Source organism: Chrysochloris asiatica, unplaced genomic scaffold (assembly GCF_000296735.1).
Source record: "Chrysochloris asiatica unplaced genomic scaffold, ChrAsi1.0 scaffold00120, whole genome shotgun sequence".
Taxonomy (NCBI): domain Eukaryota; kingdom Metazoa; phylum Chordata; class Mammalia; order Afrosoricida; family Chrysochloridae; genus Chrysochloris; species Chrysochloris asiatica.
In genome coordinates, this window is record NW_006408638.1 from 2631452 (window position 1) to 2658620 (window position 27169).

Below are 27169 nucleotides of genomic sequence, written 5' to 3' on the forward strand. Positions count from 1 at the left end.
ACCCTGTATAGGGTTTCTGAGGAGTGGCTGATGAGTTTGAACCAACGACTTTGTGGTTCAAATTGACCTTGCATTCTAGTGCATTAACCCATAGCGCCATGCCAGGACTCCAGCAAATAAATAGATGAGCTACATTTCTAAGTAAGAAAGGCAAACTTATGATTACAGGAACGTACACCTTGTTTCTGCTTAACCTGATAGATCTAGTACTTGATATTTTTCTGTGGTTCTAGTATTCTGGCAATCTCTGTTTAGCTATTGAACAGTATTTGTACAATTGTTCTTCTCATTAACTTAAGGGAGTCCCTGGGTAGCATCGATGGCTAAGTGCTTGACTACAGCCGAAAGGTTAGCAGTTCAAACTCACCAGAAGAACCTAGGAATACATGCCTGGTGATCTGCGTTCAAAAGATCACAGCTTTGAAAACCCTGTGGAGGCATCATGAGTTGGAATTGACTTGGTGGGGCCATTAACAACAGAATTTCCTAGGAGCCTTAAGCTTCTGAGTCTATCTGGTCTGCTGTTGCCTTGGTTCTTAGGGAAACATTATTTTGTTTCTCTAGACTTTCCATGTAGTGAGGGCCCTGATGAGACCATCTGTCTTCCTTTCTGAAGTTTTTGACTTCTAGTGTATTAGGACATAATCTATTTCTTACTTCTTTAGTCCTGCCCCCATGGGTAAGAGCTGAGAGATAGTTGGCCAGTACCATATTTGCTGAGACGTGACTGCACATGGTTCTAAGTTGATCACAGCCAGTAACAGGAAGTCCTCTTTCATGTCCTACTTTAAAGCTCTTTGTTAGGAACACAGAGTGAAATGTTTGTTTGTATTGGTTAAGCTCCAAGGACCAATACATGTTTATGGAACTGAAGTGAGCATGCACAGGGTACAAGGAAGTGGTACTTCACTCACCAAATTCCAACCATCCAGGTCCACATTTAAAGCATGCAGCGGAGAAACCCAGAGGCAGAATCTCAGGGGAATGAATGCAAAGCACACTTGTTTCAACATGAGCATTCAGAATCACCTGTTGAAGGGTGTTTTTATAGTCCAAAGGTCTAGAAACATTACCTGTTTTCTGAACCTCTTTTTGTTCTTTGCCACTGTAAACTTAGGGGAATGTTAAGTGCTGTTGAGTTGGTTCTGACCTATAGCAACCCTGCATAGGGTTTCTGTTGAGCTGCTGGTAAGCCTGAACCATCAACTTTGCAGTCTAGCACATTAGCCCACTGTGCCACACCTAGAGGCTTACTTATCTCAGTGGGTGGCTATGAAAATCAAAGGATTGTGCACGAGCTTATAAAAATGAATAATCACTGAAAATGCTGCTATACTTTCACTATGGAATGATCTTGAATTTCATCTTTCTGATATGTACTAGACCTATAAATCACACTTAGTTTGTTTTCTACTTGGGCAACAAATGAAATTTGGCACTGGATTCCTGAAAGAATGAAGTTCTTGGAATGAATCAGTTTTGCAAAAGATGACTTAATCTTTCACTTGTTTTGTTTTATCCAACAGCGTGCCATGTAAAAGGTGTGTGGTGGTTGGTAATGGAGGAATTTTAAAGAATAAGACATTAGGGGAAAAAATCGACTCCTATGATGTAATAATAAGGTAAGTATATTTATTATTTCCTAACCTAGAAATGTTTCAAAAGAACATGATTTCCTACTGTAGAATAGCTGTATTTTGAAAGGAAGGAGAGTTGCTTAGATTTGCTTATGTACTTGATAACACAGTGTTTTCTCTCAATTGTTTTCTACAGTAGATTTCAGGTCATTAATCCAGCAAATATTTGTTGTTGTTACGTGCTGTTGAGTCAGTACCAAATCAGCAACCCTGTTAAGGGTTTCTGAGGAGTGGATGGTGGGTTTGAAACCTCCAACCTTGTGATTAGCCATTCCCTTAATATGTGAAGCACAGTTCGAGACATCGGACATATAACACCCAGTTAATACAAACAGTGTTCTTGACCTCTGCAGAGCTTCATTCTATTAAGAGGGAAGAAAAGTGATCAGACAAGTAAGAAAATATAGCAACAGATGCCACATAGATGATATAAAACATGATAGGATACAGAGTGATTTGAGTGAATGACCACTTTGAGATATTAAGGCTGGAACTAAGTGGCCACATGAAAGTTAGAGCAGTCCAGACAGAGGGAATATTAGCGGTCCTAAGGAGGATGTGATACTGGATTTGAGAGAAACAGTAAGAAAACCAGTGAGAGAGGAGGGTAGCTGGCTGAGAGATTACAGCAATCTGCAGCTGAAGAGGCAGGCAAGGAGCAGCCTGGGTGGTGATTTGTAGGCTGGTATTAGAAACCTGGGTTTTATTTTAAGTACAGAAGGATGCATTCAAAGTTTTGGTGTGGTGCTATGGGTTAAAGCACTGGACCACAAGGTCAGTTTGAACCACAAGGTTGGTGGTTCAAATTCACCAGCATCACTATCAGTCCAGACTGACTTAGTGGCACTTAACAACCATGATGCATTCAAAGGTTTTTAAGCAAGAGAGCAATAAAATCTGTCTTATGTCTGAAATATTCTGGCTTGGGTGTAGAGAATAGAATATGATGAGGGACAGAGGTGGAAATAGGGAGGCCAGTTAGGTGGTTGTATTCAGGTGGAAGACTATACTATTATGGCAGGGAAAGAGATAATGTGAGGAGACTAGAGATATTAGAGATAATAGTTAACAGGATTTGTTGATGGCCTTGTGGGTCAGGCATTGGGCTACTAACTGCAAGGTCAGTAGTTCAGATACACCAGCTGCTCCATGAAATATGAGGTTGTCGGCTTCCATAAACATTTACATTCTTGGAAACCCTATATAGGGTTGCTAGGAGTCTGAATTGACTTAGTGGGTTTGGGATGGGGTGATGTATTTGATGTGAGGAGTGAAAGGAATAACGAAACCAAGAGGCTGTTTCTCAGGATTTTAACTTAATGATTGGCTGGAAGGTGGTTCCATTTATTAAACTGAGGAAAACTGCACTGGAACAGGTTTAGAGAAGAAACATGAATTCTCTATGAACCTGTTACGTTTGAGATGCTTGTAGTAGATTCCAAGTGGGCAGCTGGATAAACAGGTTAAACTCTTTGAGGGCTAACAGCCTATAAAAACCAAAACCCCACTACTGTCACATTGATTTTGACTCATAAAATCAAAAATTCATTAAAGCCACAGAACTTGATGAGATTTCCTATGAAAAGACTCAGAGAAGAGAGCCAGGGCTAGTCCTTGGAGCATTCAGCACTCAAAGCTTGAGCAAAGAAAAGGGTGTGAGTAAACGAGATGGAAGGGATTGACGAGTGAGGGAGGAAGAAAATGAGGAGGTGGTCACAGGAGCTGAGAGGGCAAAGAGTTTCAGGGCAGAGGGCCAGTTATGTCCAGTGTTGCTGAGGTCAGTCACCATTGGACTGACAGCCTGAAGTGCACTGATAACATTGACAAAAGTAGGCTTGGAGGAGGCATGATGAGGGAGGTGACCAGGTGGAGCGAGTTGGAGGAACGACAGGTGAGGAAGTGGAGAAACTGGTAGAGGCAACTCTTGAGAAATTTTGCTGTGAAAGAAAAGTTGAGAAATGCGATGGTAGCTGAAGGGAGAATAATGGAAAGTGTTTCTGCCAGTTGCTCCTCAGAAACCCTATACAGGGGTTGCTATGAGTAGCAACTGACTCGATGGCACTTAACAAGTAAAAATAAGAAATTAATAGGGACTGGTGTGGCAGAGAGAAAATGGCACCGTGGGATCTAGCACAAAAGTGTGGTCAATCTTCTTTTAATGGAAAGGTAAGCAGGGACTGTGGGCACAACTAGCAGTAGTCCCATATAGATGCAGTGGTGTTTTCTCAGTGCAAGTGTAAGGCAAGGTCATCATTTACAGGGAGTGAGTGTCTTGAGAGTGGAGTGGTATGGAATGGCTTGGTTTTTGAAGTATGGGAAAGCTAGAACATTGGGACAGTGCATTAGGCTCACTGGGCAGTTTGGGGGATGACTTAGGAGAGGTCTTACTAGGTTCCAAGCTCCCTAGTGTCTCTACAGAAAACAGCCATTAGCTGAAACAAAAGTTTCTGTTTATTATTCATTTTGAGGAAGCTGTGATAATTTTTCCACAAAACAATTTTTAAGCCAGCATGGATTTCATTACCCATAATTGCCTAGAATCTCATCACTTAGTAACACAGCAAGCCCTTGTGGAAAAACACCCATGGCTTTGCATCATGAAAGTCATTTCAAGTGTTATTAACATTGTCTTAAATTACATTCATGTTGGACTGCTAACCACAAGGCCAGCAGTTCGAATTCACCAGCCACTTCTAAGGAGAAAGAGGATTTCTGCTCCCCTGAAGAAAAGATCTCAGAAACCCTACATAGGGTGGCTGAGTCAGAATCAACTCAATTGCATTGGACTAAATTTCATGTGTTGTTAAGTGTAATCAAGTTGGTTCTGACTCATAGCGACCCTACTAGGATTTCCAAGGAGTGGCTGGTGAGTTTGAACCAACGTTGCGGTTCAAAGTGACCTTGTAGGCCGGTGCTTTATCCTACTGTGCCACACCAGGCAAATGGTTAAACAGTAGGGACACTGTTTTGGAAACAAAGCATTCCTTTCTTTACAGCGGCTTTCTTGGTGTGTATAAATAGTGCATGTCTAACGTTGGCGTTGGGCACACGCTAGTCCAATAGTAGATCCTTTGTGGTCTTTTAGCTTACTCTAGTAACTAGACTTTCATTTGCTGTGCTCAGGTCTAACACAGCAGTTTTACATTAGTACTTTATTTTAGAATGCAAAACTTCAATTTGCTTTTAAGTCACCTCAAAGGTGATTCTTGTCAGTCACTTAGACACACATTACATGAATGTCTAACCTTGGTCAAGTATCTTCTCAGGACCCTTGTTTGTAAATCCAAGGGGTTTTGTCTGGTTCTGTTTAATATTATTCTGTGTTCCTATTTCCTTTATTTAGTCTTCAGCTTTCCTGGAGGTAAAACTGAATTTTATCAATTAATTTCCAGTTACAAATGAGTATTTTTGCATTTGATCAAATAGCTGTTTCATGAAATGGAAATCTCACTGACCATTATTTGAGAAAGATTGCCTAATTGCTTTGTGATGTTAAGCACAGAAAAACTGGCTGATAATTGACTGTCTAATTCTAATCCTCTGAGAATTGTGATGGAAGTGATTCATACTGCACCTGGCCTACATCTCTTTGTGTGTTTTATCACCCACAGAATGAATAATGGTCCTGTTTTAGGACACGAAGAGGAAGTTGGGAGAAAGACAACCTTCCGACTTTTTTATCCAGAATCTGTTTTTTCAGATCCCATTCACAGTGAACCTAATAGTACGGTGATTCTCATTGCTTTTAAACCACTTGATTTAAAATGGTTATGGGAATTGCTGACAGATGGCAAGCTAGTAAGTTGGCAAAACTGATCTGTTTTCAGAGTACCTTCTGCTTTTTTTTTTTTCCTTTAAAAACACTCCATAATGTACTTCCTTCTACATTGTTACTTTATTTCAGAACAGTCGTGGATTTTGGAAGAAACCAGCTTTAAACCTGATATATAAACCTGATCAAATCAGAATACTAGATCCTTTCATTATCAGAATGGCAGCTTATGAACTGCTTCATTTCCCAAAAGTGTTTCCCCCACATCAGGTACGTATCCTTAGGCATCCTGGTGTGATGTCGGTTTGAACCACAAGGTTGGCGGTTCAAGCTCACCAACTGCTCCTCGGAAACCCTATACAGTTACCATGAGTTGGAACTGACTTGAACAGCACTCAACAATCTTTCTTGGTAGTTTCAAAATAAAGATTTCACTGGGGTGGGATAGAGGGTCTCTGTGACTCTCAAAACTAAATGAAAACCACTGTCCTTGAGGTGGGTTTTTGAGGGCCATGTCTGAGTGAGAAGGTTATCTTCGGATATTATCATTTCTTTACAGGTTACAAGGAAAAAAACCTAAACTGGAAAGCCTTCTTGCCCTTGGGGGTGGGGATGGGGTCTCATGTGAGGTCTTTCCTGCATGCCCCCTATGGCTCACATGTGCCTTTCATGTTTTGTAGCCAAGAGTCTGGCTGGATGGGTGGGTTGATGGGCACTTCTGCTCCCAGTAGCAGGACCTGCTCACAAGTGCATGACTCTAAAGGCTCGAATGAACAGCCTGTGAAGCACTCTGAGCAATAAAAACATAGAGGACAACCAGAGGGAAAATGAGAAAGGGCAATAAAGTAGTCTGGAGTTTTTCTGGGGTTACAGAAGAGTAACATTCTAATTAGCTTCAAGATATGACAAATTAATTACAATGTTACTCTTATAAATGTTACTCTAAATATTTAGCAATATTGAGAGTTCTTGAGACTTCAGATCAGTTAAAAGAAATCTTACTGACTTTGACCCTTGTCCTGTTTGTATATTCTCTGCAAAACAATATGCTCTGCACTCAAGTGGCAGACATGTTTTCATTTGGAACTTGAGTAACTGAAACATGACTGCTCAACAAAAATGAGGTTTCCTCTCTTGGTAATGCAGAGAAAACCCCAAGAAAATAAACACATACCATGTTATCTTTTCTTCAACAGACTGAAAACTGTGATAAAAAACCTTAAACATCTTAAATGGGAAATGTTCAAAAAGAGACATCCTCTTCTTCTCCCAAGATTTCCCGCTTGATGTCCTATTAGGCGATTCTCTGTGTGTTTACAAACACATGCACATAGCCTTTTGGTCAAAGTCATTGGGATTATACCATGGTATTTTTCTAGTTGCTTCCCCGTTTAATGAACTGTCCCTCTATTTGTAGACATTTAGGTTTGTATCCAGCTTTTTCACATTTATAAATAATGTAGTGAGGCTTATGCTTATTGTTGTTCAGTGCCGTTGAGTTGATTCTGACCCATAGCGATCCTGTATAGTGTTTCCGACGAGGAGCTGGTGAACTTGAACCACTGACGTAGTTCAAATGGCTTTGCAGTCTGGCACATCAACCCCCAGCAACATGCCAGTAGGTGCCTTTTCTTTTTTGGCACAGAAGTGTAGATTCCTGGAAGTGAAATTCCCAAGTCAAAAAACACTGGCTATTTGAACTCCAAATCCCATTTCTTATTAATTCTGAGGAGAGAGAATAGCTTCTGAATGTAAAATTTATAATTTTTCAGTTCCTGATGTTTTCCTAAGTATGATCCGATTTTTCCCTTGGGGTAGTATCTCTTAACTTCATGCATAAGACGACACTGATCATGTTTAGAGAGGATACTAGGACTAGTTTTATTAGTCTTTAGAACATGGTGCTCCAGATACCAAGTGAGGACACTACTGTATTTCAAGAGAGGCCCTCCATATTGAATGCTGTCCAAAGGTTGAGCACAAAGAAATTTACCCTGATTTTGGAACATGAAGATTAGTGATAGTAGTGATGAGGACAAGAGGAGGCAAGCAGACTGAACTGGGTTAAAGAGAACAAGGGACATGAGCAAGCACAGACAAATCTTTAATGGAATTTTACTTTTGTAAAAGGAGGAAAAGAAAGAAAATCAATAGTTGGAAACTAGCATAGGATAAAGGAAGCAAGGAATTTTTGTTTTGTTTTTTAAAGTTAAATGATGTGTGTGGCGTGCTGAAGGGAATGATGATGGCACTATTGAAAACAGTGAGAAAGTGAGTAATTCTATAAGCAAAGTTACTGAAAGGATAGGGTAAAATACAGTAATGTGAAAGGATTGGCTATAGGTTGAAACGGGCATGTCACCAACTACAAAAGGAGTGAACGCTGAAAAATATGGGTAAAGAGGCAGGTAAGGGGTAGAATTGGAGTTGGGAAGATGATGATGTTCTGTCAAAATTGTTTCCATTTTCTTAGAAAAAATAAGGATTTAACAAGGGTTAAGATTCTGCCAGGCAGATAAAGGTGCTGTGGGTGATGGGTGAAGGAAGTAGGTATCTACCTAAGGGGAAAATTATGGATCAGAAATCTAAGCTGTGAAGGAAGCAGTGGAAAAGAGGAAGGACAGAGAAAAAGTGATGAAATCAATGTAACCAAATGACTCCTAGGTTTTTAACCTAACCATTAACTTGCTTCTGTTAATTGCTGTCCAGTCAGTTTTGACTTATAGCTACCCTGTATAGGATCGCACATCAAGGACCGATTGGTGAGTCTGAACTGCCAACGTTGCAGTTCAAATCAATCATGTGGTCCATCTCTAGCAGATGGTAAAAGCTTGTGAGAGTCAGAGTGGTGCACGGGATAAAGAAAAGCTGATGATAAATGCTAGTATGCCTTCAGACAAGTTTGTCCTCCTTGTTGTTAAATACCGTGGAGTCAGTTCCGACTCATAGCGACCCTGCACAGGGTTTCCGAGGCTGTAAATCTTTACAGGAGCAGAACACCTCATCTTTCTCCCGCAGAATCACTGGAAGTTTCAAACTGCCGACCTTGAGGTTAGCAGCCCGATTCTTAACCTTACTACATTACCAGAACTCCTTTGTCCTCCTGGAGTACCTTTTATTTTCTTAAAAAATAACAATTATGTGATTTTTATGGGATTCTTAAGATACATTTAATTGAAAAGAAATGTCCTTCAATTGCTATGAGAGATGTTTTTTTGCCTTTGAAAGCCATCCCAAGTAGAATTAAAACTTGCATATCATGACCTTCTTGTTAAACATTATTTCAAGTAGTTTTCAAGAGTATCTATATATGGAATGTTTTATATGCTTGGTTTTCTTTTTTAACTTTTTATGAGCTTGTTGAGAGTCTGCCATTGTTAACACTTCTAGAAACTTTAGTTTTAAGAGTCAGATACTATTACATTTTGTCTTTGAAGTTTCTTGATTAAAGTTAGTCTTTCCTCAGAACTACGTTGTCACCAGGATTATCATCATCAAAATAATAAAGCTATGTTAAGGCTGTTGATTAATATGATGCCATATACCAAGGATTCTGTCTGTCCATTAGTGAATTAAGCTATCTTCTTTACAGTTCATGCATGTATTCAAACTTCCTAGGTTTTGCTTTTTCCACAAGGAAAGCTGGCTCAGCATGTTTTTAAAGTTTACAAGTTTCCTTTTCCTTGAGCCTTAAAATGACCCATCATTTGATAGTGGTACACACAGCTAATAACTAGTAAGAGCTGTTGTCAAGTTGACATTGACTCATGGCAGTACCATGTGTGTCTGAGTAGTACTTTGCTTCATACAATTTACTATAGTTGGTTTCTTGGAAGTTGATCACCAGGCCTTTCTTCCTAGGTGCCTCTGGGAACACTCAAATCTCCAACCTTTGGCTTACCAGATGAGTGCTAAACTGTTTGTACTATGCAGGGATACTGCAAGGCTAGTTCCACAGCTGAATTCTACTTGAAAGGCTCTCTATTATTCCATCACACTTACGAGGAGGAGTTTCAAAAAGTTCATGGAAAAATTCCATCCTTTTCATTGTTTTCCTGTGAAGCCTCTCCATGTGTATACTACATGTTTTGGGCTTGAGCCTTAGGGTACGATGAGGGTTTAATTAAATATGATTTTATTCAAACATGCCTTAGGCACAAGAAACGTATTTGGAAGTTTTTCAGCATAGTTTTCAATGTTCTTAATTTTAATTTTGTTATTTTTTGCCCTCAGAAACCCAAACACCCAACGACAGGAATTATTGCCATCACATTGGCATTTCATATATGTCATGAAGTTCACGTAGCTGGTTTTAAATATAATTTTTCTGACATCAGGAGTCCTTTGCACTATTATGGGAATGCTACCATGTCTTTGATGAGTCAGGTAATGTGCATATAGGTCATATGTATGCATAGGGCTACCCTTTAATCTTTATTGTTGGAAAGCTTATATTCTCTCTCTTCTTGCTCTCTCATTTTACTGGGGAAACTGAGGTTTTGAGAGATGATGACCTGATAGGGGTTACAGATGTATTAAGTGCTGTAACTATGACTCAAGTCCAAAGGCCCATGGGACTACAGCAGCTTGTCCCAATTTGTGGGAGTCAGGTTATTGTCAGGTATTTTTGTCTTAAGATACTGACTCAGTTGTACTACGTAAATACATATACACAGACAACCTGCTCTGTTTGAGGTAAGTTCATTTAAAAACATGCCCATGCTCACAGTAATTATTTTCATGAACTTCTTCAGTGCAGTAGATGAGATCTATTTTTAAAACACTCAGGTTGCAAACCTTTAAAATATCCTACTTCTCTTGGAATAGGAATCAGTGTTGATAAATATGATCCTGAGGATTTGTCATTGAATGAGTAGTTTCCTCATTTACCTAATTTTAACTTAGATTAGTGGTACATTGCAAGTGATAAGATTTAAATTTTATCAGTATGCTTTTAATACAGAAATATGAATGATACCCACTGTCATCATGTGAATCCTGACTATAGCTACCCTGTGTAGGGTTCTGACCTTGTAAATCTTTACAGGTGAAGACAGTCTTAGCTATCTCCCTCAGAGTGGCTGGTGGGTTTGAAATGCTGATTTTATGGTTAGCAGCCCAATGCCTAACCCACAGCCCCACAAGCTGTGGCTTAAACTATATATAAGTTGTTAAGTACTGTTGAGTTGGCTCTGACTCAGCAATCCTGTATAGGATTTCCAAAGAGTGGCTGGTGAGCTTGGACTTCTGCCCTTGGGTTAGCAGTCCAGTGCTTCTCCTATGAAACCATTATCCCAGAATATGACATGAAGCAAGCAGCAGGATTATTTTGGTTATGTCTTGTCTTTTGTCTTCACATCATCCCTAACCTCTCCTGTGAAAAAAGAAAAAAACCCAACAAAATGAAAATGAGTTCAAAAGGAAGGAGCCATAGAGCCAACTCTTATTCAGTGACCGTATGTTGTTGCTATTAATAGTTCTGACTCATAGCAACCCTGTATAGGCTTTCCGAAGAGTAGCTCCTGGGTTTAAACTGCTGCCCTTTTGATTATTAAATCATTGCTTACCCTACAGTGCCACACCAAGGCTCTATAGTGACCCTATATGTTGTTAAGGGCCGGCGAGTCGGTTCCAACTCATAGCGACCCTGTATAAGGTTTCTGAGGAGCAGCTGGTGTGTTTGAGCCACTGACCTTTCGGTTAAAACTGACCTTATATTCTTTCCACTGCAGTATCCTACAACACAACACCAGGACTCCAGTGACCCTTTAAGACAGTAAAACTGCCCCATAGGGTCTCCTAAGCTGTAATTTTTATGGGAGCAGAAGAAGAGTGGCTAGTAGGGGCTTTGAACCACCAATCCTTTGGTTAGCAGCTGAATGTTAACCACTCCTTTTGGACAGACTTTAGGTTGGGCTCATTTCTCCTCAGCCCTAACCTCTCCTGTAGCATTTGTGGTACTTCACAAGTCACCTAAACAGAACGTTAAAACAACTCTGCGCTGAACTGTTTCTTTAAAAGAAATGGTGAAGAAAAATACAGGTTCTGGAGGAAAATGAGGATACCCATTGAAAGGGCAGGTTTATTTATTTTAGTACATCTTAAATGGACCCCTGGTGTGGCACTGTAGGATCAACACTGGACTGCGAACCACAAGGTTGGCAGTTCAAACCCACCAGCTGTTTCTTGGAAACCCTATACAAGGTTGCTATGAGTTGGAACCAATTTGACAGCACAACAACACATGGATTCTTCGAGTTCCAGGTACTGCTTGCTTTTATAAAAGTGATCAACCCACTCTGACTTACAATTTTGTTAACTAGATTTAGTAGCTATGACCTGAGGTATGAGCCTCACTTATGTGGTAGCTTAAGGTAGCATAAGTGGGAAGAGTGGGCTTTGGGAAAGCTCTGGCACAAAAATGAGCAGAATGAAAGAAAAATTAAAAGTCCATGTCACATGCTCCTTATGTCACATTCTACTCATTTCTTTGCAAACTTTAATTGCTTGTTTTTTACCTCTTTAGAATGCATATCACAATGTGACCGCAGAGCAGCTCTTTCTGAAAGACATTATAGAAAAGAACTACGTAATCAATTTGACTCAAGAATGAACCTACAGACGCCCAAGATGACACTATAACAGTATTTGTTTTATTTTTATATTGTAACTTTTTGCTTTATTTTTAATTATGTTGGATACACTTGTCAAAGATTATGTATATTAAGTTTGTTGCTACCTGGTGATTCATAATCACCAGTTTAATTTCTGTGAAATTAAATGAAATATTTATGAAAACCAAGAAAAGTTAAGATATCAAGACAAAAATTAAAAGTTTGACCACATTGTATTTTTAATAGATGATTTTCTAATGTATTTTTAAACGTCTTTTTATAATTATTTTTTCTTAGACTTTGAAGGGATGTAACAATAATATTAAGTATGGAGTAACCAACCTTAGGAGAATGGGATATTTTAAGACAGATTTACTGTAAACCTATCTCCTGGGAAATTGGCATGTGGTTGTGCCTTGATCAGCAAACTGGAACCATTTCAGGCCTATATTTAGAGAAAAGTTTAATTGTTAATAGTTCTGCCTGGGGAACCTAATCTGAATCTTCTATCGGTCCTAGTTAACAGTACATAAGAAGCTCTGGTAGCATAGTGGTTATGAATCGTGCTGTGAACCACAAGGTCAGCAGTTCGAAACTACCAGCTGTTCCGAGGGAGAAAGATGAGGCTTTCTGCTCCCATAAAGATTTACAGCCTCAGAAACCCTGTACAGGGTCGCTATGAGTCGGATCCGACTCCACGGCACATAACCACCACCACCAGTTACAGTACATAGCTATGAAAATCAGAGTCTATATTGGTTTAATCAAACTATAAGATTCTCATAAGCATTTTCATAGAATAAATAGGCTTTTTAAAAAATGTCTAAGCCATAAGAAATAGGTTACACATGAAATTCTGAATCAGTAACTATTTAATTATTGGTCTGGTGGCTTTGCATTATTTTAAAAGAAATAGTTTAACTTTTAATTAATAGTTTATTTCAAATCAGAAGTACACTAGCTAAGCTCAAGAAGAAGAAAATTCTTAAATATTGTTCGTCTGGGTTAATTTATTCATTAAAATTTAAAGGTTTAAATTAATCCTTATAGAGCCAAGCTGTGTTTTAGATTTAATTGAAGCACCTTTGTGTTATGAGTCTCCATTTTTCTTGTGTTTAAAGGCATTAAAGGCAATCTTCACACGGAAATTTTATCTGGCTACCTTCCTTTAGAGTAGAAGCCATCTTAGGATTTACCAAGAAAGGAATCCCATGGAATAAAACCAAAGGATATTTGTGGAGAAATCTGATATAAAAAGGTATCAAAGTTATGAGAAGAGGTAAGAGGCAAAGAAGTAATATATTATGAATAATAAATAATATAGGGATGTCCACAACCAATTTTTCCTAAAGGAAGGTTCCAAATCAGGAATACATAAAATACTGAAAAGCAGTGTAAGGGGGAGAAAACTAGTGGCTACTTTAACCAGGTTTAATCATTAATTTTCCTTTATGGACCGTGTTTGGTTAATACCAGCCTACCTCTGCATAGTACCATGGTGTCATTTGATTATTACAATTACTCTGAAGTAGAAAAGGCAGGTACTAGACCAGAATCCACATGGGCTCAATGAGATACAGGTTGCAGCTGGGTTGCTGAAGTGTTCAGAATGCTAATACAGTGAACCAGGCTTCAAAAACGATGCTGCTGAGTACAGAAAAACAAATGTCAAAATCCGTAACTTTTAGTGGCATTTTCAAATGTGACCAAAACATTTCTTTCTGACTGATGTTAGAAAGATGTTAAAATTGAGGAAGCTGGCATTTGTATAGTACTAGACAAGGCTACAAACCTCAGTGTTTTATTTAAGCTAAATAATTTGAGCAAGACACATATATACAATTAAACACATGAAAACACATTAAAACTCTCACTATTGATACAATCTAAATTCTAGCAACATATACAAATATTGAGTGACTACAGTACATGCCGAGGTAAGAAAAGTACATTCTGGGGGAATTATCACTGACACACAAGCCATTTACTTCCAATATGCATTTTTGTTGTGTTTCCACCTTTCTCAGTGCCAAAAACAAAAAGGAAAGGGGGAAAAAAAAAAAAAAAAAACCAAAGAGGAGGAAGAAGGAAATACTACTGATGAGTTGGAGTAAATGGGTAGAATTGGTGCCAAAAATGACCTTAAAATATTTTAATAATCATCCAACTCTTACTTAGATTTTGTAGTTTTGGGTCTTCAAGTGCAGAACTGAAAGAGCTAATAAGATATTGTTGTTTTTAGGCAGAGCTTCAGAGATTACTTTTAAGAGGGTCTGAAAAGCTTTCAGTGGCCCCAAAATTGATTCATTCTTTCAAATAATATTTATCTGATATGGTGTTTTACCGCCCTTTTGCTCTCCAGGTTACAATGTGAAGTCAAGGTGTAAGGGCCAGGTGTTGTCACTTGACATAATGTTGTGGCCACATTCATATTAGATGAGCTCAAATTTTACACACCCCCAATCTCATGGAATTGGGGAGAGTGAATATATACATACCATCATCTCAATTCCTGTATAAATTCTCTACTCAAACCATTTTCATCAGTGAATAAACCCACTGTTAAATGCAAAGTGCAGATAGTGAAATGTGAACTTAAATAACTGGACTAGACCCTGCACATAGAATAGAATCATTTCAGATTTATAGCTTTTAATAAAATATAAATGAAAATTCTCAACATCTATCTTTAACTGTGCTGGTTTATAAGATCAAGTAACAGTGAAGTCAGTGTAATTTTATGAAACCTGTAATGGCCACATTTGCTGTTGCCACTGTCTGGTTCTATTTCTATAAGTGTATTAGTAGGAAAAAAAAAAAATCAGTTAAACCACAATGACTTAATCTTTTAAATGTTTCAAGCAAAGAATAAAAATTCAAAGGAATTTTGTCAAAAATGGTTACTTTCACATTTTCAGTTGTTACTTGATTGTCTCCAAAAAATGTTGTATATATAACAGATGTATAAACTTAGCTATAAAGAATGGAAAACAAAACAAAAAAAGACTTCTAATATGCAAACAAATGAATTAGAAGAAAACGTACAAAACCAGAAAAAAATCTTCAGGCTCAGTTCGTCATATGGATAGTGAAGTATATAAAAGTAGTTAAAACTAGTCATTCTATACAAATTCATTGGTAGTTCAAGGACAGCACAGTGGCAGTGTGAATCAAGTCTTGATATATGTATTATGTAAGAAAACACTTGCCTCAATTAGAAAACAAAGTTCCAGAGAAGGGGAAAAAAAACCAGGTACACATAATGACACGAAAATAGCAAGCCACCTTTGGGAAAATGAAGTAGTGATTGAAACATTTTTCGTAAAGCTTCAAGCAGGTAGAGTTTGAGGAAACTTCTATTCTCTATGGGATAAAGATATCGAAAAAATTTTATTTACTACTCTCTTCTCACCTGAAAAGGGATGCTTGCATTAATACATGTGCTTTACATATATTCATGAATGTTTTAATTTCAACATCTGTGCTTTTTGTTTCAAGTCTTTTGAAACAAAATACGTATTGATTCTTCCATGAATAAAATTGTGCCTCAAATTTGACTGAAAAAGGAAAAGCAGATGGAAAACAAAAAAACTAAAGCTTATGAAAGGAGGGCAGGGAGCCCACAAAAATAAACTGTTCTAGGAAGGGGATGCATAAAGTTGTGGAAAAATTCCATTATCCTTTCATTCTAATGCTTCCATGAACTTTTTGAAGCCCCTTATATTTTTGGAAGCAATGTTTTAGAATACTGACATGCTTGTGCAAGCAAGCAAAATGAATACTATTCATGTTTATTCATCCTTAATTAATTCTTACAGTATCACAATCTGGTGGCACAGGTCAACAAAAGTGACTACAATTTCAGCACTAAGGTACTATGGAAGAGGGACTGTCAAATTTAGGTATTTCTATCATATGGCCAACTTCTTACATCATCTTTCCAGTCTCAAGACTTTTAAAGAGGGTTTTTAAACTATGTTGTTGAGTGCAAGGAGCCCTTGTGGCACTGTGGTTTAGGTTGGGACTGCTAACCACATGGCAAGCAGTTCAAACCTACCAGATGAAGCTGTCTGCCCCTGAAAAGATCTAATCTCAGAAATCCGATATAGGGTAGCTATGAGTCCAGACTGACTTTGATGGTACTGGGCTTGGTTTTGGTTTGTTGGCTGTTGTGTGCAGTCAAATTGATTTGGTAATAGCAATCCCATATGACAGAGCAGAACAAGTACACAGGGTTTCCAGGTTCTCATCTTTACTCGAAGTACATTATCATCAGGTCTTTCTCCTGCAGCCACTGGGTGGGTTTGAATCACTAACCTTTTGGATAGCATCTGAGCACTTAACTGTTTCACCACCAGGGAGGGTCCCTCTTGTACAGGATAGAATACATTACGGATGATTTCTGCTTCATATTATGTTAAACTAGTTCAGGAGCAGGTCATGAATTGTGACAGAGAAGGTGCTATGACGTATCAAACCCATGACGTGACTGCTAAGATAGGGTGCTATATCCTTTTGGTAGGATGCTGTAACATCTATTCCCCAGGTAGGACATAAAGGATTCCTCATACTCTCACCACACCAAACCAGAAAATCTAGCAGAACTGAAGAATATGTGAGTTTATATTTTATGTAAAAGTTATTTTTTTGCAACTAAAGGTTATAATAATTCTAGACTCAAGGAGAATTATAAAACCAAAGGGGAAAACTGGTCGTTACTTTTGTAAAAGGCCATTTATATTATTTCTGAGTAAATAATCTAGCCTTTCGTTGTCATAAACATGAATGAACATGTTTATTATAGCAGTCGCTTAATTCACTGTAACTTTTCACCATTCTTTACGGAAAAATCCCATTGCAGAAAACGGTTGTAGGGTAAGGAGACAGGGAAGAATTGCCTTTAGTTTTTCCAAATTAAAGATGTTCCTGTTTTCACGTGAAGAAGTACACTCTAAGATATTACTCAAAATTACTGCCATTGAGCATATTCCAACTCACAGTGGCCCTGGACATAGGACAGACTAGAACTGCCCCAACAGGCTTTCCAAATGCTAATCTTTATGCAAGTAGACCACCAAGTCTTCCTCCAAGTAAGCCACTTGTTGTTGTGAAGTGCCATCGAGTCGGTTACGACCCATGGCAACCCTGTACAGGGTTTCCAAGGAGCAGCTGGTGAGCTTGAACTGCCGACCTTGCAGTTCAAACAGCTTTGCAAGTCTGGCGCATTAACCCACAGTGCCACACCAGGACTCCTGGGTGGGTTCAAACTGCTGACCCCTATTAGATGATCACAAGTATCAACTACCGGAAAATCTTAGAACATTTCATAAAGAATGGTTCTGGTCACCAAGTGCCCCAGGCAGAACCCGCAGGACTGAGACCAGATCACGTACCATGAAGTGTTAAAGCTCTTAGGGAGGTTAAAAAGTGAAAAATCAGTCATTCAGAGGTTCTGCGCTACAGATCTTCCAAATGAAAGATGGAGAACTGTATATGACTGCCAACAAACCAATGGTGATATCACAACATTATAATTCTTTAAAAAATCAATCTGGAAATCAATCTAGGAATAGAAAAAGGAGAAGATTATGATAGTACCCACCTTTCACAAAGAGCAGAATTTCAAGCCATTAGATAGTTCAAGAACAGTACCATGCGTTATTGCCAAACAGGCTTAGAGCCATCTCTTGAGTTCATAATGTACCTGCAGTACTGGTAAATAAATACTTTCTCTCAGTGATTCCTAATGTCTTTGAAGTGCATTATAGAGAGCTTTTTCTGTATTAAAAATAGTGTTTTACAGTAGTAACAAACAGGCTGTTCAGAATTTAACAGGCAAGCAGTAACTGCCACAGTTATACCTTTAAAGCAAGATGGCAAGATTACTAGTTTCCTGTACCTTGGTTATCACATTTTCCTCAACCATTTCAGTGACAGATAACTTAATACATTCTATATATTACTACTTACTAATGCAAAAACAGGCCATGTGCTTTAAAATGACGCTGTGATAAAGCAGCATCACCTTCAAAGGATTTCTTGTAAAACATCACAGTCACCCTCCCTCCCTGCTCCTGATACTTCCTGCGTGCTCTGTGGCACTTGGTATACCAATTCATCTGCGGTACTTGGGCCTGGCTTCCCACCTTTTGGGGTGTCATACTGGGCCCTGGCAGAGGAGCAGCTGTCCGTCCTGGAGAGAAGAGTATTGTAAGTTCCCACTAAAGGGGGAGGTTGGTTCCCTGTGGCTTTGAAAGTAGACGTGGAGGGCAGACCAACAGAGGCTGCGGGGTGCCCTGACATATCCATGACGATGGGTGTTGCATACTCAGGCCCAGTGATGGGGAGTGGTTCGGCGTAGGCATGATAAACCTCCTGCCCTGGTGAGTTGTAAGGATCCAGGTCAGCATAGCCTGCTTCTTTTCCTTCTTCTGGTTTAAAGGTAGATCTCTGATGAAGTGTGCCAACAATTCCTCCGACAAGTGGTTGTGCATACTCTACGGATGTCACAAAACATGACAGAAAGTTACCTTATTCATCACACAATTCAAAGTGGTAGCTGCAGGCTTATGCCTGAAGTAGACACTTTATAGCACTTTTATTGCTACAGTCGCTATATATTTCTTAATTACAAGAATCAGTTTTAAAAAATTAATGTTATCTTATGTATGCCAAAAGGTTTAGTCATGTAACTTTGCATCAACATTATTTTATTTGAAGAGAAATACTCCATTATTGGAGTAATCTTAATATTGGGAAATCATTTCAGAGACTATTGCTTTCTTTTTCAAATATTAGATTTTTAAAATAAGTAAGCACTTAAAGGAAAACCCACTATGTCTCTCCTGCTGTTCTTCTAACTCCCCTAAATAACCACAGAAAATGCTCAGTTTTCCTAAATGAATGCCCTGACTCTATGGCTAAAATAGAAATGACTTTCTCAAGAGTATCTTTCTAAAAAATGCTTCTCCTTTTGGAAATGAGCTCATCCTTAAACATGAAAAAGGTACAGATACTTTAAGGTTTCAACATGCTTCCCAGCAAGCACTGCCCCCCGCCCCTCAGTGCCTGTGCAGTCACGGAGTTGGTACCTGCAGAGTCAGCCTGCAACACTGTGGTAACTTCTCTTGGACTCAAGTGATTCACTTCACTGTTGCTGTAGCGAACCGGGGTTTCTTCGTGTTCAACTGATTTGGCAGGGAGAAACTGCTTCATTCCTTTCCACCAACCTTCATTGGGTTGTAACAAAAAAGGCCATTAAATCAAAACACATATCTCAAGTGGTAACAGTCAGCAATTCTATTGTATGGAAACTATTTCCATGAGTACTCATAGTGGCCCTCTATAGGGTCATCATTCTCTTACAGAGTGGCTTTGGGGCTTGAACTGCAGACCTTGTGTTAGCAGCCCAATACCTAACCCACCGCATCACCAGGGCTCCCACAATTAAAAAGATGGGCAGATTTATAATACCTTAAACCAAAAATATCCCCTTAAGTCTTAAAACTGAATGATATAGTTCAGCTTAATCCGTGAAAACAGTCTGCCTTGAGCATTAGGCTCTTTTATTAGTATCTATCTATATGGGATCAAATTGACAATGGTAACTTGCAAGATTAAATAGGAACCTTTGCGGGCAGTGAGTTAATATAACTGAGGGAGGAGTAACTTGGAAGAGGAGGATGAAAATGACTTTACAACTCAGAAAATGGAATCCATACAACTCAATTGGGCATGTAGAAATGGTTGACTTGGTGTATGTTTTACAGTGTGAATTCTCAACAAATTTTTTTACAATTAAAGAGGAAAAAGTTAATAGGCAGAAACAAATTCTGCTTTTAAACTGTAGCTACATATACTTGTATGTTATAGGGGTAGTTTCTGTTTAAGTTTTTCTCAAAAAATTTTATTTTTTGAGTTCCACCCTGGAGCACTAGCAGCACAATGAGCTGCCCCTACCACTGCCTTTGTCTACCCTGGTCACAGCAGAGAATTGTCTTTGCTCTCAATGGTACTTCCAGTAATGAGACTGGGGAAGTGGGATAGCTGGAGGGTGTTCCAGTACGCTTGTAGCATACACCATCTGCTATACAGAGTAGGGATTCAGAAGATGACAACTAATCATGTCAGAGAAATCAGAGCTCAGAGATTCCTTGTCTGCTGCACTCACCATCCCCTAAGCCCTACTCCACCCCTAGTAAATAATCACAGCAAATGTCCAACAACCACGGTCATTTGTTTCTTACATAGTTGTCCACCTCGGCCAGAATGCTGGTCTCCTAAGAAACAAATACACAGGAGAAACCACACGACTTCCAGAAGAAAAAGAACAGAGCATGTACAATGAAACAAGTTACTTTCCATTCTGTAAGTTAAAAATTAGAAGAGATTTTGCAGAAGGGTGAAAATGGTCACAACACAAGAGGAATTCAAATGGATCCAAGAATAACTTTCTTTCACTACTGCCACAATTCCCTCAGATGGAAAGATGAAAAGAACACAGACATTACCTGCCCGGTCCCAGTAAGGTAAATCATAGGTGCCTTCAGTTTTTTTCTTTCTAGAAAAATACAAAGAAATGGGAGGCAGTACTTAGTAAACAGTGAATGCACAGGTAAGAAATCTCTTGAAATTGCAGAACAGATACCAAGACTAACAATTAATCAAGAGTATACACTTTCATCTGATCTTCAGGTAACTCCTGGTGTGGTGCTGGGCTGCTAATCACAAGGTTAGTGGTTCAAACTCATCAGCTGCTTCTTGGAAAACCAATGTAGGACCACAATGAGTTGAAACGACTCAACATCACTTAACAACAACAATCTATACAGGTGGTTGCTGTTAGGTGCCCTCAAGATGATCCTATGAGTTGGAACAAATGAAATACTACCTGCTCCTGCACTATCCTTAAATCATCGTGATCTTTGAGCTGATTGTTGTAGCCACTGTGTTAAACCATCTCCTTGAGGGTCTTGCTCTTTTTGCAGCCTCTCTACCAATTACAGTGCTCTTCTCCAAAGAATGGTGCATCTAACGTGTCCAAAGGACATTAGATGAAGTCTATCCACCCTTCCTTCTAAGAAGCAACCTGGCTGTACATTTTCCCAGATAGATTTCTTTGTTCTGTGGCAATTCATGGTCTAGTCAATGTTTTTGTTTTTTGGTGGTGTTGTTGTTAACAACCTAATTCAAAGGCATCAATTCTCCTTTGGTCTTCCTTATGCATTGTTTAGCTTTTGCATGCTTATGATGCAATTGACAATACCATGGCCCATGGCTTGGGCCTGGCATATTTTAGTTCTCAAAATAACATCTTTGTTTTTTTTAACACCTTAAAAAGGACTACCGCAGCAGATTTGCCCAATGAAATACATTGTTTAATTTCTTGACTACTGCTTCCTTGAATATTGACTGTAGATCCAAGTAAAATGAAATCCTTGACGACTTTAATATTTTCTCTGTTTACCGTGATGTTGCTTATTGATCAGTTGTGAGGATTTTTGTGTTCTTTATGCTGAGATGTATATAACCCATACTGAAGGCTGTACTCTTTGATCTCATCAGTAACAGCTTTAAGTCTTCCTCTCTTTCATCAAGAAAAGTAGGATCATCTGTACATTGTTGCTGTTAGGTGCCATAGAGCCGGTACCAACTCATAGCGACCCTATGCACAGCAGAATGAAACACTGGCCAATCCTGAGCCAACCTCACTATCATTGCCATGCTTGAGTCCATCGATGCTGCCACCTGGCCAATCCATGTCGTTGGGGGGTCGTCCTCTTTTTCTCTTACCTTCCACCCTGTACATTGCAGGTTGTTAATAACTGTTCCTCCAATCCAGATGCAACAGCCTTCCAGCTTCTGCTCAGCATAGTTTGAGTAAGTATGGGGAAAGGATACAATTCCAACACACACCTCGCCTGACTTTAAACCATGAAGCATTCCCTTGATCTGTTAGAATGACTGCCTCTTTTTGTCCAGGGACAGGTTCCACATAAACTCAATTAAGCATTCTAGAGTTCCCATTCTTCACAATGTCATCCATAATTTGTTATGATGACAAAATCTAATACCTTTGCATTATCAATAGAACACAGGTAAACATTTTTTCATATTCTCTGCTTTCAATCAAGATCCATCTGATGTAAACAATGATATTCCTCATTCCATGTTTTCTTCTGAATCTGGTTTGAATTTCTGGTAGCTCCTTGATGATGTAGTGCTACATCACTTCTGAATTATTTTCAGAAAAAATATGTGTATGATATTAATGATACTGTTCGATAATTCCTGCTTTTCGTTGGATCACCTTTGTTTGAAATGGGCACAAATATGGGTCTTTTTCAATAAGTTGGCTAGGTAGCTGTCCTCTAAATTTCTTGGCATAGGTGACTATCTCCAGTGCTGCATCCATTTGCTGAAACATTTTAGTTATCCATCAATTTCAGGATCCTTGGTTTTTGCCAATGCCTTCAGTACAGCTCGGACTTCTTTCTTCAATATCATCGGTTCTTGATCCTGTTACCTCCTGAAGTGGGTGAGTGTCAACCAATTCTTTTTGATAGTGATTCTGTACTCCCCTTCCATCTTTTGATGCAACTCTGAATTTTTTGGAGACAGGAATTGTGTCTTTTATTCTTTCAGTAAATACTACTGAGCACCCACTTGTATCTGTAAATATAAGTGCTTAGCACAGAGTTTGACACAATAAAGTTACCCAGTAAGCTGACTGATTGAGTGGAGTTGTTTTTAATAGGAATAAAGGTGACGTACGTTGTTTTTATTCTAATGACCAGTATAATTCTCTTTCTCAAAAAAGTGAACTGTATTTCATCGTCTACTTTCAGTTTCTACTTCCCATTTGGTAGTTTCTGAACATACCACCCTTTAGAACAGCGAGGTGAATTAGTGCCATACTAACCTGTTTCTCCAATGCCAAGCACACACGAAGATGAGAATAAGGGTAGTGAGCACCATGACTAGCACAGGGACAAGAACTGCTGCCAATGCTACATCTGAAATATTAGTAATGAAAAACAGACGACATAACCACAAGGAAGCATATTTAACGATTTTACCAGGGCATCATTCAAACCACATAATATGTTTTTCTGCATATGTTATGATGAAGGGTTAAATATACAACACTGATATAAAAATCAGCAAAGTAGAGAAGCCAACAATATACTTAAAAATGTTTAAGTGACCACTTAACTTCCTAGCCTCAGGCTCATTGAAAGGAACAAAAAACAAAACAAGGAAACCCACTGCTATCAAGCCGATTCCCACTCACAGCAACCCACACAGAGGATTTCCGAAGCTAAACCTTTACGGGAGCAGACAGCCTCGTCTCCTGAGGAGTGGCTGGTGGGTTTGACTGATGACCTCGTGGTGTAGTGCCATCAAATAAGAGTAAGATGCTATTGTCTGCTTATTAAATAGGCAAATATTAAAAAGAACAACTTGCTGTGTAAATTTTCACCTAAAACACAACAAAATGTAGGAGGAAGAAGGATCTTAATAGTAAGGAAGCAAGCACTCACAGCAAATCTATATAGGTTTCCAAGGAGGCGGTGCGTTTGAACCACTGACCTTATGGTCAGCAGTCCAGTGCTTATCACACAGCACCACACCAGGACTCCATAAAAGCCTATTACATATATCTTTAAATATGGTCATATCATGTATCTGTATAAATGTGAACTGGAAGTAATCCGAATGCCCAAGGCTGGGCAGGAGCAAGTAAATCATGGTGTCCTTGTAGTGGAACACAATCCAGAAATAACGAATGATGTTGCAACTGGTGGTAAAACATTTATAGATGTGAAATGGTAAACAAAGGGCTTTAAACTGGTTTATTCTAATTCAGGTCCCTGCTGATAATTTTCCTTTCCACCCAAACATACTGAATCAGAAATCTAGGTGTATAAGATCCCCAGGTGATTCTTGTTGTATACAGAAGAAAAGACACAAATGCATCACCTGGGGAGCTGCAAGAACCACGTGAATATCTGGTTAAAATGTAGATTCTCATTCATTATATTTGGGGTGGAAATCACGTGTGTGTGTGCGTGGGTGTGTGTTGGAGGTTGGTGGACCAGAACAGGGTCAAAGTCCTGTAGCTGTAACCTACATTGTAAAACAATCTGTAAAACAGACTGCAAATGTGTCTCAGACATGTAAACATGTCAGTAGTCAACACAATACTAGAGCTGTCAGAGCCTAGGTAGTCATTTACTCCCTGCTTCTCACTCCACAGATAAGGAGTCCTGGACCCTGATGAGGTTCTTCCTTCATCCCCTCCTCCCACTTTACATTTACAGAGAGCAGTCGTGAGGATGGCAACAGCATTGGCCGATAGTCATTGGGTTATGCCAGACACTGCGTGATAGGTCTAACCTGCCACCTCTCATTTACTCCCTACAATTTTATCTGAAAGATGGGGCCGGGGGGAGGATCATGGTGGTATGTGCTGTGGAGTCGATTCAGACCCCATATAGGATTTTCCGAGGCTGCTAATCTTTATGGGAGCAGAAAGCCTCATCTTTCTCCCCCCGAACAGCTGGTACTTTCAAACTGCTGACCTTGAGGTTAGCAGCCCAACTAGTAAGCACTATGCTACCTGAGCTCCTTGAAAGACAGGGGAGGAGGACAATATTGGGGAGTAAGAGGAAAATCATATGCCTCTTAGCCGCTGGATGGGACAGGGACCAGGCCACAAGGGAAGTAATCAGTCTCCCACTGCAGTGGACAAAAGGAAATGGGAGTGGCACAGTGTTTGAAGTGCTCATGCTCAGCTGCTAACCAAACTAAAGGCTGGTGGTTTGAAAGCACCAGCTGCTCCGTGGAAGAAAACTGTGGCAGTCTGTTTCTGTACGGGTTTGTGGCCTTGGAAAGCCTACAGGGCTGTTCTACTCTGTCCTATAGCATCACTACGAATTGGAATTCACTCAGTGGTACCCAACAATAATAACAACACAGTTTGAGGGAAAAAAAGCAAAGCAAAGTCAACCTGGAAATACACCTGAAAATTTAATTTAGAAAACCCCAAAATATGATGCTTTAATAGGTGCTAGCTTGGGGTTTGCATACCTTTGGTTACATTTGGAGTGACAGTAGTGTTTTTGATATCAGGAGTGGCAGTTGTTTGTTCTATCTGTGCAGGGAATCCTTTGCCACTGCGAGGTTGTAGTGGTTGAGTAAATTTGGGGGCACGGCCTTGGGGGAAAAACAAAACACAAAACCCTCTTTATTCTTTTCTCCACACCAAGTTGATTAATATAAACTTGAAATAACAAATTCTCACATTTAAAGTAGGCACACCTTTGGCTATTTCTGGAGGGGTTGTGGTATTTTTGAGGTCATTGCTGTTCCGGGGCGGTGGAGGTTGAGTAAGTTTTGGAGGACGACCTTGAACAATGGTTTAGAAAACGTTACACATTTTGCTGATATAAACAATCAAAAATGTAAGTGTTCAAAATTTCCTAAGGTATTTAATTCTGCAGACTGATTTCAAACAGAAGTATATCAGGAGGACAAACATTATATTCTGCACTAAATGTACAAATATACCTGGATCAATTCCTTTTAAACTCATTAAGTTGCCTGAAAAGTTCTTTGTAGGAAGGAGAATGCAGTGTGGGATGGTGTTGGGACTGTTAAGCTGTAAACCTAACCACAATTTGCCATATTATTCAACCATTTAATAAATATGTATGGACGATACATTATACATCAGGAATTGTGATAGGTTTCAGGGGTATCCCAATTTTTATGTTAATACTGCATGTATGATCATAAAATATTGAGGGAAGTTAGTCCCCTTTAAATACATTTGAAATACAAGGCACTTAGGTTACTGTTACACTCTTTGAGTGCTTATGTGAGACAAGTATTATACTATGTGAAAGTGGATTAAAAACCACTAAGATTGAGACTAGACCTGGAATAAAATCTCACTGCATTCTTTCATGAATGTTCACTTACAATTTTGGAACCCACTCTTGATATCTGACTTTTTAAGATAATAACTATTTTTTAAAATTCCTTTAAGAAGACACTATAACTAAAGCTTAAGCATAATAATAGCATTCACATGATTCTATATAATGTTCGCTGAGAACAAAACCATTTTTAATAATCAGGTGAAAATAACATGTCTTAAAAGGCATGGTTGTGTAACAGTTACCTTTAGGAATAAACTGACATCCAAGCAGTTCCATTTTCATAGCAATTTTCTGCTGCCATTGAGTAGGGTTCACTCTAATAAAACGTGCAATAATTGGTGGCAAAAAGTTATTACGCACATCCTGGTGATAATCTTTGTTTCCTTGAAATATCTTTAAAAAACAAAAAATTGGTACTTTACATCAACAAAGGTTAGAATTAAGTCCCCTCATTTACACTTTTTGTTTTTGCTTTTGGCCTTAAGTGGGATTTGACAATAAGCAAGAAAACATCTTTAAACAAAAAACTAAGTCATGATTTGGAAAAGCTACTAAGAAGCTGCATATTCTTCATTAAAACTGAAAAAAGAAAAGTACTGAATATAAAAATGATTTAATGTAATTTAAGAATTAACAAGAGTACTAAGCAGTCTGGTAAGAAGGTTTCAATTGCAGTGAGGTTTACCGTACAAACAAGTTAGTAGCTAGTTTTATGGAATCACTAACTATTTAAACGTATTAATTTCATTTACCAAGAATAGCATAATTGAAAAGAAGAGGTCTTTAGAGGAAATTGCTTTGCTTGTGTACATTTCATAATTTTTCTCAGTAAATAAGCTGAAGGTGAACATAAACTAATGAACACTTAACATATATGTATGTCGCCACCTACTGGATAAACTTCATAAAAACAGTTTCTATAGTAAAACCGGAGTCCTGGTGTGGCACTGTGGGCTAATGCACTGGACAGCAAGGTCAGTTTGAACTGCAAGGTTGGCGGTTCAAGCTTACCAGCCGCTCCTTGGAAACACTATACAGGGTCGTTATGGGTCAAAATGGACTCAACGGCACTTAACAACAACTATTATATAACTAGTGGCACTGTGGGTTAACACACCAGACGGCAAAGCCATTTAAATTGCAAGGTCAGTGGTTCAAGCTCACCAGCTGCTCCTCGGAAACCCTATATAGGGTCACTCT

General features: G+C 38.9%; 2 protein-coding genes across 3 annotated transcripts in view; one reads left to right on the forward strand and one right to left on the reverse strand.

Moving 5' to 3' along the window:
• The window catches only part of ST3GAL6 (ST3 beta-galactoside alpha-2,3-sialyltransferase 6), a 57642-nt gene extending 45380 nt beyond the window's left edge, over positions 1-12262 (forward strand). Inside the window, exons 5-9 of one of the 2 annotated variants that reach the window (XM_006868603.1) lie at positions 1527-1622; positions 5249-5435; positions 5542-5679; positions 9643-9795; positions 11936-12262. In XM_006868603.1, coding sequence (XP_006868665.1) covers positions 1527-1622; positions 5249-5435; positions 5542-5679; positions 9643-9795; positions 11936-12022 — 661 coding nt within the window. In that variant the 3' untranslated portion in view covers positions 12023-12262. The remainder of the gene's footprint in view (positions 1-1526; positions 1623-5248; positions 5436-5541; positions 5680-9642; positions 9796-11935) is intronic. The other variant, XM_006868604.1, reaches the window with a different exon arrangement.
• Positions 12263-17479: 5217 nt separating this feature from the next.
• The window catches only part of DCBLD2 (discoidin, CUB and LCCL domain containing 2), a 120284-nt gene continuing 110594 nt past the window's right edge, over positions 17480-27169 (reverse strand). The window contains exons 10-16 of the mRNA XM_006868605.1: positions 26212-26362; positions 25347-25433; positions 25116-25241; positions 22945-23038; positions 20534-20583; positions 19115-19252; positions 17480-18520 (exon numbers count right to left, since the gene is read on the reverse strand). Coding sequence (XP_006868667.1) covers positions 18051-18520; positions 19115-19252; positions 20534-20583; positions 22945-23038; positions 25116-25241; positions 25347-25433; positions 26212-26362 — 1116 coding nt within the window. The 3' untranslated portion in view covers positions 17480-18050. The remainder of the gene's footprint in view (positions 18521-19114; positions 19253-20533; positions 20584-22944; positions 23039-25115; positions 25242-25346; positions 25434-26211; positions 26363-27169) is intronic.